The 13238-nt window shown below is 39.7% G+C and overlaps 1 protein-coding gene across 1 annotated transcript; it reads left to right on the forward strand.

Moving 5' to 3' along the window:
* Positions 1 to 87: 87 nt before the first annotated feature.
* mnmip1 (manchette microtubule inner protein 1) lies at positions 88 to 12373 on the forward strand. The gene is made up of 16 exons (XM_086218014.1): positions 88 to 494; positions 953 to 1110; positions 1218 to 1275; positions 2189 to 2298; positions 2712 to 2802; positions 2886 to 2947; positions 3031 to 3070; positions 3535 to 3629; positions 4052 to 4153; positions 4514 to 4565; positions 7774 to 7824; positions 7916 to 8033; positions 9065 to 9230; positions 10199 to 10401; positions 11035 to 11098; positions 11224 to 12373. Exons 1-16 carry the CDS (start codon positions 491 to 493, stop codon positions 11254 to 11256), a joined length of 1407 nt encoding a protein of 468 aa, XP_086074140.1. The 5' UTR covers positions 88 to 490; the 3' UTR covers positions 11257 to 12373.
* Positions 12374 to 13238: the final 865 nt, after the last annotated feature.

A 13238-nucleotide genomic window follows, 5' to 3' on the forward strand; every position in this document is an offset into this window, starting at 1 on the left:
GCATAAACGACACGCTTGGAGTCTCTTGTCTGCAGCTATTGTTGATACCACAATCAGATAAATAACAGCAGGCTAGAGGGGAGAATTTTAATTAACTTGCTCATTTTTGAAGACACTTGTGCGCGACTTCTAGTCCGACTGCTGCTGCATGTCTGTGCTGGATTTTAAGTGACTTATGGTTTGCTTTTGTTCCACCACTATAAACCTGTCTTACCTGTTTCTCTTGGTATTCTCCTTCTCTCTCTCTCTCTCTCTCTCTCTCCCTCTGTCTGTCTGACCCATCCTACATCTTACTGTTGACTTGCCATAACTAGCCTCAGGAAAAGGTGCTGAATGTTAATGTTTGACAAGAAGGAAGAAGGACCTTAGCTGCCATATCCCTGCCTTGGACAACACAACCACCACTCTTTCAGTTCTCCTTCCACCTAGAAGCTTGCCGTTCTGTGAAGGAATTCCACATTGAACTACAATCAAGAGAGTAAGACACACAATGGGTGAGTCCCTCGTTCTCAAGGAAACGATTCATTTAAAGGGTAAAGCATGGAGAAATAGTGTTGACAATCTTGAGTAACTGTGTGAAGTAAAGGCTAGCATGCAAATAAGAATACAACAGCAGTATATGGACAGCACAGTAGAACTTAGAGAATTTGGTTCTGGTTGCCGAAACATTTTCAAGCTGTCTTGAATGTCACTTTGTTCCTTCTTAGTTCTTTTAAGTCCTTCTAAAGTTCTCTTGCTGTTGCCGGTATATTTCACAACAGACTTATCAAGGAGAGAAAAATATTCAGAAACAATATCTGTAACAACCCACATTCACAGATCCTCGGCGAGCCAACACTGTGAAGAGGTTTGTCTTTGGTTTTGAAATGTCACGACACATCACTTGTCAGTCAAGAACACCAGCCTTGTGCAGGGAATCTAATTTTCTGCCCCATTTATGAACGAACTATAGAGGTGCTGGTGCTGCTCGACTTCGAGGGCAACATGGGAGACGAGCTCACAGTGAGGACGGGGGATGTGGTTAAAAACGTCACAAAGACCGGCGAGGAGGGATGGCTGGAGGGGGAGCTGAGAGGAAAGAGAGGCATCTTCCCTGCCAACTTCGTCAAGGTCTGTTAACTCTATAGAGCCCAGAGTGCCGTACTTTCACTGTGTTTATCTCTGTTCATGCTCATGCACGTGGAGTAAATAGGCTTCCTTTTGGTTTTTCATTACAGGAGGTACCAGTGTACTTGATGGGTGATGGCAAGCGAGAGCCGCGAAGCATTAGAAAAAGTACGATGTCTCACATCTGTCCATGTTATCCTCAAGAAAATTAGAAAAATAGAAAATGGACACAATAAACACAAAATATGTGGAGAGTTTCATTTTGGAATCATTTATCTTTGTAAATTTCACCAACATTTCACCTCATCAGTCTGATATACACGTCATAATAATTCCCTTTTGAGCGCCAATACGCTCAATTCAAAACGATACCAAAAAAAAGTTTTAAATAAATAAAGAAAAAAAAATCCCATCCAAAATTGGATTTTCTGCATTTTAAGGACATGCCTGACTTTGCTGAGAGATCGTGACAGCGATTTCAATTGGTCGTCTCAGTTTACATGCAGTTTTACTGCTGGGGGTTCAGGCAACATTTGAAAATTTCATGTATGATAAAAAAAAAAAAAAACATCAATGCTGAGCTCAAAGGCAGGATATTTTCCAAACAAAATGTACATGTGACCATCCTCTTCCTGAAGATAAATTAAATCAAAAATTAATTACATGAAAATTGAAAAAACATTTTTTTTTTTTATTACAAAATAGCAACTTTAATGATGTTAAACCTCTATAGCAACTGGCACAAAAGGACCACGTGTACACGATAAAAAAAATTAAAAATTAAAATGCTATTCAAGGGAGCTCTGTCATGAAGAAAATGGTTTAAAATGCAGGTCTCCAGAGTCGTGGTTCAAGTGGTGCGTGCACTCTGCAACAGTGCAGGCAAGCTAGCTGACTGTAAATCGATGTATTCCACATCCGCGCCAAATAAAACCTCATTATAAAAACGCCGCTGAACAACACAAAAACTGATTTTGAGGGATGAAATGTGTTAAAAACCTCTTTTTGAGCTCTTCATCCAAAAGTACCTGCAGATTATAAATCTGGCCTGCTAATGTGGATGCTGATTCTGTCTTTTCAGCGAAGAGGATGAAACAGCCCAGGAAATGTGAGGTCACGTTTGCCTACACCCCTGTAAATGAAGATGAGCTGCAGCTGGTCCTTGGAGAGACTATAGAAATCATCAGTGAGGTAAACTAACATTCAGGTCCGATACATTGCTCTTAATTGTCAATATCCAAAACAGTGACGCAGCTCACTGTGCCAACAAGCTACGGTAGCCTGATGATGCCAGGAGAGAAAACAAGTCACTTTCCCACTGCTATCCAAAACCTAAGCATGAGATTTAGATTAAAAGTCTGGATAAAATGCTTGTTCAGCCAACTACCACTAGGTAAATTAAGAATATGTATTGTATATATTTACTGGGGAAAAAAAATGCATGCCAGGCTAGTTCTGAGTGTTTCTCTGGATTATTCAAGCCAGCATGCATTTGGTGAACATAAAATGATTACAATCTCTGGAATGTATACAGGAGATTAAAGTCTCATAATACCATTTTATCTCACAGTCTTGTTTTCTGTCAACCTGAATTTACTTGACAGATTGAAGACGGCTGGTGGATGGGGATCAGAGGTGGGAAAGTGGGGGCGTTTCCATCAAACTTTGTCAAGGAAATCTTTGTTAGCCCAAGAGGTACAGTGTGCCCTTATTCTGTGTTCACTCATTCTTCTTTTTAAATTGTATGTATACTACATCAGTGGTTCTTTTGTTTCAAGACGCTAAATACAATGAGGGCAAGTCCAGACCGAAACTCACGGATGCAGTTTTCACCAAAGAGGTATGTAATGCCCAAATACTTCTCTCCACATAACCATTTTGAAGGCTGTGGTTTTTTTTAAATACGTCTTGTTTTTCTTAAAGATTTCTCAGAGAGCAAGTGTTCGCAACAAGGGGAAAAATAGTAAGTTCCAATAAAAGCTACTAAATCTTACTTAGTCATTGTAACTGATAACACAAATATGATCTAATGTCATATTACTGTTATTACTGATATTTTCTGAGACAATTATTGCGCTGGGAAAATATTTTCCAAACCAAGACAGGGCAGCTATTTTTAGAGACTTTAAAAGCAGCTCGACAGGTCTGCTTAAACCCTGACACACAATACGCAAGTGGCAGTCGGTGCATCCTGTTCTTTTACTTTGTGCTTTGAGGTTGTTTAAAAATACGCTAAATATCAACACTGATTGAGCTTCATTTGTGATTGCCTTGGCAACTTTAGCTCTGGTTCCTTAAAACCGTTTTTCAGACACCCTTTTAACGGTAATGAACTATAAAAAAAAAATCCATTCCCCATAACAAGTATTCTGTTCCAGCTTGAATCGCTGGTGGGTTTTCACTGTTTTTTCTTATGTATTTCCTCAGCAGTGGAGTGTTGCCAGGCCATGTTTGACTACAAAGGCAAAGTAGAGGATGAGCTGGATTTGAAAACTGGAGATGTTATAGTGATACTCAGAAAGGTCTGAGCACATTTTATTGTTCTTTTCTGACACTGTTTCAGCCATTTTTTTTTCTCCCTTTGTTTTACGCTATGGACAGACTCAGACTCCTGCAGGTGCCAGTTGTTTTCTTTCGCAGTCTTGGCGGACGTATCATTTTCAAACTGCCAAACTGGTTCTGTCACCTCATAGGAAATGATGCGTCATGCTGGATAAAATGACGCACATGATTTCAATGACACAAATTTGGCCCAAATCATATGATATCATGGAAAAGAGAGAGTTCTGTGATACTTTTAAGGATTAAAAAAAAAAAAAAAATTTGTGTACCACAGGCAGCCATGTTTTGTTTGACCGTTTGGTCATCTCATGAGAAGTAATTTCATATCCCAATGGACAGTGGTGTCTTTGAGGTTAAGAGACTCTTTAATCTCCATCTAAAGGAAACCGAAGATGAAGGCTGGTGGGAGGGAGAGCTGAACGGGCGCTGTGGTTATTTTCCTGACAACTTTGTCATGGTGATACCATCAACGGCCAGTCTGAACGTGAGTGGACCTGACACGCTACTGGAGAATAGCAGAGCTAAACTGGAACTTGCCCATATTCCAAGAGAGGTTTGACTAGTGCTACAATGAAGCCATGGAGAAGCTTAAAAGTAATTTGACTAGTCTCAATTATTTGGATTTTTTTTTTTTTTTTCCCCAAAATGTGTTTACGTACAGTGGCCTTTGCCTTGGCAAGTCTGCAGTCAGTGTGGAATGACTCAGCGTTGTCTTTAACATCCTGTTTTGAATTTACTCAATAAAAGTTCCCTCATTGGAAACAGAATGTAAAATGAAGGTGTCTTGAGTGCACAAATGGACCTACTTGTCAACCTGTTGAGTTTTCCGTCTCTCCTCCTCTAGCGTGGGACTACGAGCCAACTGCCTGCACGGAACGTCAACCAGGAACTCTCAGGTAAAATAACAGTGTGCATGATGCACTGATCAAACAGAACAGCACAGGAATAAAGTCCTTGTGTTTTAGAGGTTCTGACTCAGTATTTTCTGGCTTTTTTAACATAATTTTAGACTGTGAATGACTGCTGTTGTTGTTGGGTGGATGCTTTCCAGCGTGTGGAACAGCCAATTATGTTTTATAATGTGCACCTTCAAGATATTTCCGTACAGTTGAGTCTGAGACAGTCCATTTAATTCAGTTTAAGAAGACACATTGAGTCACCATGCTTAATTTGTTAAAAGGGTGTCACTGCTACTCAATAATAAAATCATGTATTTACATATTGAAATATCACACACTTACCACAATGACACTTCATCCATTGGGTTTTATTTTGCAGTTTCTTTGACATTAACAGTACTTAAATTGTTTTTGTTGTCGGTGAGGCTCAGTGGAAATGGTAAATGGTAAATGAACTCATTTTTATACAGCCCTTTTCTACCTTAGCGGCACTCAAAGCATTTTACAGTGTCATCTCATTCACCCATTCACACACACACACACACACACACATTGATGGTGAAGGCTGCCATGCAAGGCGCCAACCTACTCATCAGGAGCAGTTATGGGTCCACTATCTTGCTCAAGGACACTTCAACATGGTCACCGGGGTCGAAGATTGAACCAGTGACCCTTCTGTTGCTAGGCGGGCCCTGTACCTCTGAGCCATGCCGCTGGCCATGACATCTTTTGTAGAAATCAAGACTGTAGGGGGCAGGATGTGGTTGACAGACATGTTACAGCATAAAGAGGAGCCGTCTGTGGTGCAAGTTGTGGTGCAAGTGCAAATTTAGCAAATGCTTGTGCCAAAAGAACAAAAATATCTCCTTTACATCAGGTGTGCGTGTCATCTACAGGGACGCAGCGAGACAGTTTGACAGTTTTGAAAGGCTCCTGTAACACCTCTGAGGTGGGAGAGCACACTGCACAAATCGGGTTATTGGCAGCTGGCATCCAAATGTGTCATATTTTATCATCGGTTATTGGAATTTACATCCTCACTGTGATAACTTTACATCCCCCACCCACCCTCAAGTTCCAGTTCACCCCTGTTTTTCATCAGTGTCAGCTGACAACATTGTTTGTCGCGTTTCTGTATTCAGATAGTAAAAATTGTGCAGATTTCCTGGGGGCAAAAGGGTTTGTTGTTGTTGGAGTTGGGCATTGGGAACATTCTGAATTCTCAAAAGTCTAATGACACAATAAATTTGACCCTTCTCTTACTCTTTTTGGAAACATAACATGAAAAGTGATTTAAAACAATTTAACTTGGAGTCAAGTGCATTCTCAAGCAGTGTGTTTCTTTGTGTGGTTGGACATCCAAAAACTCTACGCATCAAAACATTTGTGCTTCATCAGGCAGGTGACACTACAACTCCATTAGGACTACGATTTTGTCATGCTGTCAGATTATATAGCTTTTTCATACAATATCACTCACACAAATGTAACAGGAAGTCTCAGACTCTAGTGAGATTGGGGGATGGTTGGAATGGTCACGTGACACAATTCAGGAGTCTTGGAGGAAACAAGGGGGTGGGGGAAGTGAGGAGAGCTCTGTCACAGAGATTTCCACAACCAGCATAAGAAGCAGCACTTTAACTACCACTCTGCTCTGTGGATGGTTTGCTTGAGAGGAAATGTTGCACAATGCTTTGAGCACTCAAGGTAGGCTTCCTGTGTTCTCATTTGGTCTGTCATTAATCTTGGTATTTGGTTTAGGTGTTCTAAGTGTCACGCCACGTATTGTGCTCTCATTCTAGAAGCCTACTCAGTCTTATCTTTGTGCTGTGCAGGCTGATATTTATTCTACCAGGCTCCTCAATTGTATGCTTGAAATAAACGCTGGATTGGGACATTACCTTCAGTTGACTGAGGCTCATAGTTCAAGCGTCTAAGTTCTCCAAAGGTTGTATTTTTTTTCTTTGAGCTGCCAGTCCCTAAAGAACTTGTTGAGACCCTGGGGAACAGTTACTGTAGAGCTACTGGATACAGCTGTGACCCTTGCTTGCAACTTATTGCACTCCCACGCATCTTAAACTAAAGCACAGTTTGATTTCTAACACTAGCATTATTCCCATAATGCTTTCTGGGGTAAAAAAAAAAAACAATACAAATTTCTCTCTGAATCAAATAAAATTAGCTTTTAGGAGCAGTGTTGCAAGTCTGCTAAATTGTGTCAATAAAAAAACAATATGGTATTGAAGACTCCACTTACATTGGGCTTTTATGTTCTCCTGACTACTCAATGCAATTTACAAGCCATTCATACACACATTTGTAGTTATGGTGCATGACTTCAGGTAAGGTGCCAACCTGCCACAGGAGAGATTAGACAAAACACTTCAACATGACCTCTACATGAGCCAGGCGTAGAATCATGAACCTTGTAATTATTAGATGTCCAGCGGTGCCATGATTATACTGTACCTTAAATGGATGCAATGGACGACAAATTCAAGCTATTCCCATACTAAGCAGGACAACAGCTAGCTTTTATGTATCAAAGTCAGTTTTGAGGTTCATGCTTGCTCTTCCTTAAGATGGGTTTGTTACAGAATGTGTGGAAAAGTAAAAAGGTGCGAAGACATGCAGGCCTGCCATCTGGCTCTTCATTTCTGGAACTAGACTCAGGTGTTTGCTATACCTGTACCAACATTCCAAAACCAGCATCTACTCCATCCCGAACAGGTATGACCTGTAGCTGCTGGTTACCATCTTTAACTGGAAAAGGTTAATGAGGTGACTTATGAGGAACTTACTGCAATTATTTATTATTAGTTCATCAATAATGAGTTTTATTTTATCATTATTTTTATTTATCAATGCAAAAGGGATGTGTGTGATCTTGCTTCTTTGTGTTTTTCCTGCTCACACATTTGACGGATGACACTGAAGGACCTTCCAATAATTTATGTTCTGAATGCTCAATGATGCTGTGCTTGTTTTTTTTGTCTGAGCTATTTAGTTATTAGCGGGATGGAAAGGTATTGTTTATTAATGGCCCTTTAAAATACAATAAACTAAAATGATATATTTAAGCTGGAACTCTATAGGATGATGAGCAAGGTAAATTATTACATGATTGTTGGGTTAATGTTTTTAATGTGACATCACAACAATATTGACTCTTAACACTTTTTCAAAAAATGTCAACTTCTTTCAGCAAAGACAGAGGCTTCAGCAATGGAAAAGGGCAGTTCTACAAAGACAAAAGGTAAGAATGGCCTTTGCCTTATATTATTATTACATATTGCATCCATAGACATGTTACTTTTTTTTAGTAATGTGAAGAATGTGCCTAACAGATGATAAGACAGAAGCTAAGGACTTGAGAAGCAACCCTCCGACCAAAGTCAAGCTGCCGTCTATCAACAAGCCCAGCCCCCCTCCAGTCAAAGAAAAACCTAACAAGCTTTTGCCCAAGTGAGTGATGAAGCATTTCTGGTGTCATCTATCTCAAAAACTAACTGCAAGTATAACCTCTCTAGAGTTCAGAATTCTCCCTATACTGAAGCTTTACTGAAACATGAATTGTTATTCATTTGCAGCCCTTTATCTAAAGAAAGGGCCCATTAGGAAATGTCAGTAAATGTCTCCCTTCTGGTCCAAAGAGAGCCTTTAGATGTTCAAGGTTTTGGTTGCTGCCACTTGTTGCTATGGTGTCTTCAAAGAAGAATGCCAGGATGCCCAACCTTTAGTGGCACGGTGGAAAGTCTGGGATGAGTCAGATTCGGCCCAAACAGACGAGAGCAGCCCATTTCCTGTTTCCTGAGCAAACACACAGGCAGACTGAAAAGACTGAGAAAACAAAAACAGCCCTGTCTTAAGGGGGATGCTAATCAAGACCAAGCATTTCTAAATGAAAATGTTCAAGTAAATACGTTCCAAATCTTAAATGTTAATACAGTCTCAAGCCTTCATTTCTCGGCTGATTCTTAAAAAAATAAAAATCAGATAAAATCAGTGTGTCAAAGTTCTAGAAGTTAATCTAATGTGAAATTGAAACATTCCAGCACAGAATAACATGCAATACTCCAGCTTTCATGCTCTGCACCTGCACGGGGCACAGTTTGGTAAGCTTTAAACCACATCCAAGGTTTCAAAGATCTTTTTGTTTTCTGTGAACACATAATCTACAGCCTGTGCCCCAGATTGCTTTACAAGAAATATGAGAATTCAGATTACGACTTCCGCTGAGGAGGTGATGTTTGTTAGCAGGATTACACAAACTATTCAACTTATTTTCTGGGGCACAGGCCAAGGAAGACCCATTTGGATTTGTTTATTTGTTAGTGATAAGCATTATCTCATAAACTGCTTGATGGAGAGAAATTTGGTGGGAACATACTGTCAATCATGGACGTCTGTTCTAGTTCCACCTGTTCCCCCATTGTTTGTTTGCTTACAATTGTTACAAAGAAAATGCTTTAGTTTCCTTAATTTCTCCCCAAAAGGACCAATGGTGATGTGGCTCCAGTACCACCAAAAGCACCACTGGAGAAAGAGGCCGACCAATTTGACGGAGTAGACGTGGAGACTGAAAAACTGAGCCACCCAACAGCAAACAGAGCTAAACCCCCACAGAGGAGACCACCATCAGGCCTGGTCACAGCAGCACAAGTATGTCCACATCAGTGACAAGTTGATTGATTTATTATTTTTTCATGGAATCATGTTTTCCTGAGCTGTAAAAATGTCAGCGCTTGAGTTACATAAGGCACTATTAACTTCTACCTCACAATCTTTGCATTTGGAACAAGGAGGCAACGTCCTTTTTATCAGGGAAAAGTACAAGGATTTTTTTGTCGTACAGTGGATCATGACAGACCCAAATATGCTTACCAACCAGCATTTTAAGGCCCAGTTTGTTGCTATGTTTTTCTGATTGCTGTGCAAAAAAATTCAAATGTTCATCAAGATCTTTCCAGAATACCTTAGACTATCAAAACAATAAATACTAAGTAGTACCTGTTGGACAAGAAAGTTATGGCACCCAACGTCTGCTAGTTGTTTGTTTGTTTTTGTCTACCAGCATGACCGCAATAAAACAATCAGTGAGATTCTTACAAAACTTGGTCGAGCAGGGGAAGAACCCTTTCAAAAAGGAAACTAGCACTAAGGTTCAACAGTCTCAAAAGCAGACTTCTGCATGAGCTGCTAAATAGCAACAAGATGTGTCTGAGCAAGTAAGCAGAGGTCCTAGTGATGTCATAGTGTTCCATTGTTCTTTGATAAACAAGTTCCAACCCGACTCCCGGAGATTAATAAATCATTCCAGCAAATGGGGGAATTCATTGGCTGTGGTAGAGGTGAATCGTGGGGCTGGTGCCACTTGTGCCTGGCTTCCAGTTGATAAACTGGCATAGTTGAGGTAGAACCACCTTAGGGCAAGTTGTGAGCTGTTGTAAGAAATGATGTGGTGCCTGCAGGCTTAGAGTTCCACTGACAAGAGAGAACCAGAGTCATCAATAACAACAAGAAAAGACAGATCTACCTACATTGTAAAAGATGTGGAGCTGATTTGTTGATGCAAGATAAACCAGAGTTTAGCTTTGGTTTATGAAAATAACCAATTATATGTCATTCAGGGTACAGAAAATCTCACACCATCACCATCACCAGCCAAGTCGGATCATCAACCCAGGACACCGCCTCCAGTCCGACCGGCACCACCCATAGTGGCTGTGGATGGCAAAATTGTGATCCATAAAGAAGAGCTGACAGTGGAAAGCCTGCAGGCTGAGATCAAAGAGCTGAGGATGGCTCTGGAGCTTCTACAGACACAACATGTGTGAGTACGACTCATCTGGAACATCACCTTGCTTAAACCAGAGAGAGACAGACAGACAGACAGACAGAGACCTGCTGAATGGAAAGTCAAAAGTACTTTAAGTTGTTCGTTTGTTGGGTAAATCTAAAAATTAGTATGTTGTGTCTTATTTTCAGTATCTTCAAACTGAACACAATAAAGTGAGGTTTTAAGTTGGATTGCATGACTTACTGAATAATTGCAGACACAAAGTTTAATGCACATGTGCTTGTGGCAAAATGAACCACACTTGCCATTTTTACAAGTTAATGCAAAAAGTTTTTTTCTGCATGTTGACTGTACAGTATGTGTGAAAGAGGCACTTTGTTGTACAATGTCACACCATTGCAGTCAAATCCCACGAGCAAATTAATGAAACATTGCTGCTAGCAGATATTCTGTCGCACACTGACAAAAAAAAGAAGTGTGAATTATTTATTAGATGATTACAATGTTTGTCCACCAACTTCATGATCAAGATCAAAAACAACAAAAATGTTTGAACGGATAGCAAGTCGCTGAAGGAGCTAACTGGCAGTGCATATCTAGACATATGTGGGCCAGCCTCTGTCTACTCTACAACCTCCTGTCTTTGTCTCTGTATCTTTTGATCAGCCAAGACATGCAGGAAGTGAAAGAAGAACTGACGGAGGAGAGAAAAAAACGACAGGCGCTGCAGGTTAGTGAAGCATTCATACCATTCACACATAACACCACCAATAATATCATAAGAATGCAGAAGTTGTTGCTCCCATGATCATGACTGTGATATAATTTATGGTTAAAATTGTCTTTTCCATACAGGAGGAAGTACTTGCTTTGAGGACAAAACAGTAATCACTGTGACTGGTACGGCTGGCTGACACTGTACCATGCAGGCCCATTGACTGCAACAAAATTAAACTTTTTTTTCAAACTTGGATTCCAAGTGGGGAGGAACACGCCATCTCTTCCACTGCAGACACACAATGAAGGGCTAGGAAAGTCAAACAGAGTATCAAGCTAATCCTGCACAAAGACAAAGGCAACTGGATCCTCCTTTAAAATAATGTTTGATTTTTACATATTTGAATGCTGGAAATCACAAATATTGGTAATGAGTGGAATATTCTTGGTAAAAGAAATTTATGTTTTACATAACTGTATGCCAACTTGTAACAAATCAGTTTCTAACTTTGGTTAGTTTTATGGTGTTTAACATTTATACAATGAATGCCTCAGTAGAATATGTAATATATGTGGCTGTACATAAGAGAACATATGATTTTTTTTCAGAAAACTTGCGGATTTTTTAAAGGAATTTTTAAGTCACATAAAAGGGTATTGTTATCAAAATATTAATAAATCGTATAAATGCAGGTATTTCATTTATCAGAATGCAATACAGTATAAAATCCACTAGAGGGCACTGTTTGTCAATTATTCTACACAATGGAGTTTACAGTGACGACTGGAGTTATGGAAGTCAACTGAGGGGAGTGATCTACACTGATACACAAATCAAAAAATGACATGTATGAAGATGTAACATATAAGGAAAAGTTCACTTTTAAGCTTTTATGAGAGAAAATCTTGCAAAGTGGTGTTAAAAAAAAAGTCAACTGCATTCTTTGCAAATAGGCGTCCAGAAAAGGTGACTCACACTCAAAACTCCACACGCTGTGACTCACTGAGACTGTGAGAACCAATGAGAAATTCTCAGCCCCCCCATCAAGGGTAGAGGTATTTATCATGTCCAAAAGCAGATCATCTTCAGTGTATAGATTGGGTTTTGTCTCCAAATTGGGGCGCTGGCGATGACTGTGGGAGTATTCCTGTCTCATCAGTGTTGCCCACAGTACAGAGCACATCTGGAGAACATGTGGAACTCATCAGGGACATGGCGCTTCTGAAACTGCCATGGGAACACACTATTTTTAAAAGCTGTTGAATAATGGTCATTGGGGTTATGTTCCCACTGGGGTGAAATAAATTGAAGTAAACAAAGGGTTGATATTTAATTAATCAATTAATTAAAATAATGCAATTTCCTTAATACAGCATACAAATGAACTTTTTTGTCCACTAACAGATATCGAAAATATTTAATAATCACAGTGACGACAAGAACTGTTTACACAAGAGGAACACTTATACTATGCAGCCTGGGCTGATACTTGACTCTCCTGGAAGAAATATAGAAGTGAACTTGTAGGAGGACTTTATGACCAGTGGGATCGGACCGTTGGGAGTGCCAAGTGTTGAAAACTGAAATATTTTGGAGCTCACTTCAGATACCAACAAACTCCAAGTTAAAAATAGAAATAATGAAAGACTAAGTGAGCTGACAAAGAACAGTTTGTCAGTGAAAATGGTTCAGCGAATACAATCCGATCTATGACCTCATGGGAAACAACAGTGAATTATCTAAAAGGAATTTTGATATGGAGAAAAAAATCACCAAAGAAGAGTCATAAGGTAGTCACTCAAGGATGATTTTTAACCTCAGAACTATAAAACTACACAAAAATATTTTCATTTTGACTATTCAAGTCAAATAGATCATGATGTGTTGAGGTTCAGATTTACGTGTTTTCCTGGATTTCCCTCACACTGGCGTTCCTTTCATAGGTGTATTGTTTCATAACATAAATACGGTTAGAATGCAAAGTTGAAAACACTACAAGCATACCATTAGAAACATGCCAGATTGTATATTTCTCAAATATAGCTCCCTTGTTGAAGACCTGACTAAAATATGCAAATTGTTTGAGGGATATTTAAGATTGTGTGTCAATGTTCCAAAATGGCTGGCACAGAGACCGTAGGGGTCCAGCTTA

This window comes from Aulostomus chinensis, chromosome 11 (assembly GCF_037954235.1).
Source record: "Aulostomus chinensis isolate RoL2024-O1b breed Wild chromosome 11, RoL_Achi_v1.0, whole genome shotgun sequence".
Taxonomy (NCBI): domain Eukaryota; kingdom Metazoa; phylum Chordata; class Actinopteri; order Syngnathiformes; family Aulostomidae; genus Aulostomus; species Aulostomus chinensis.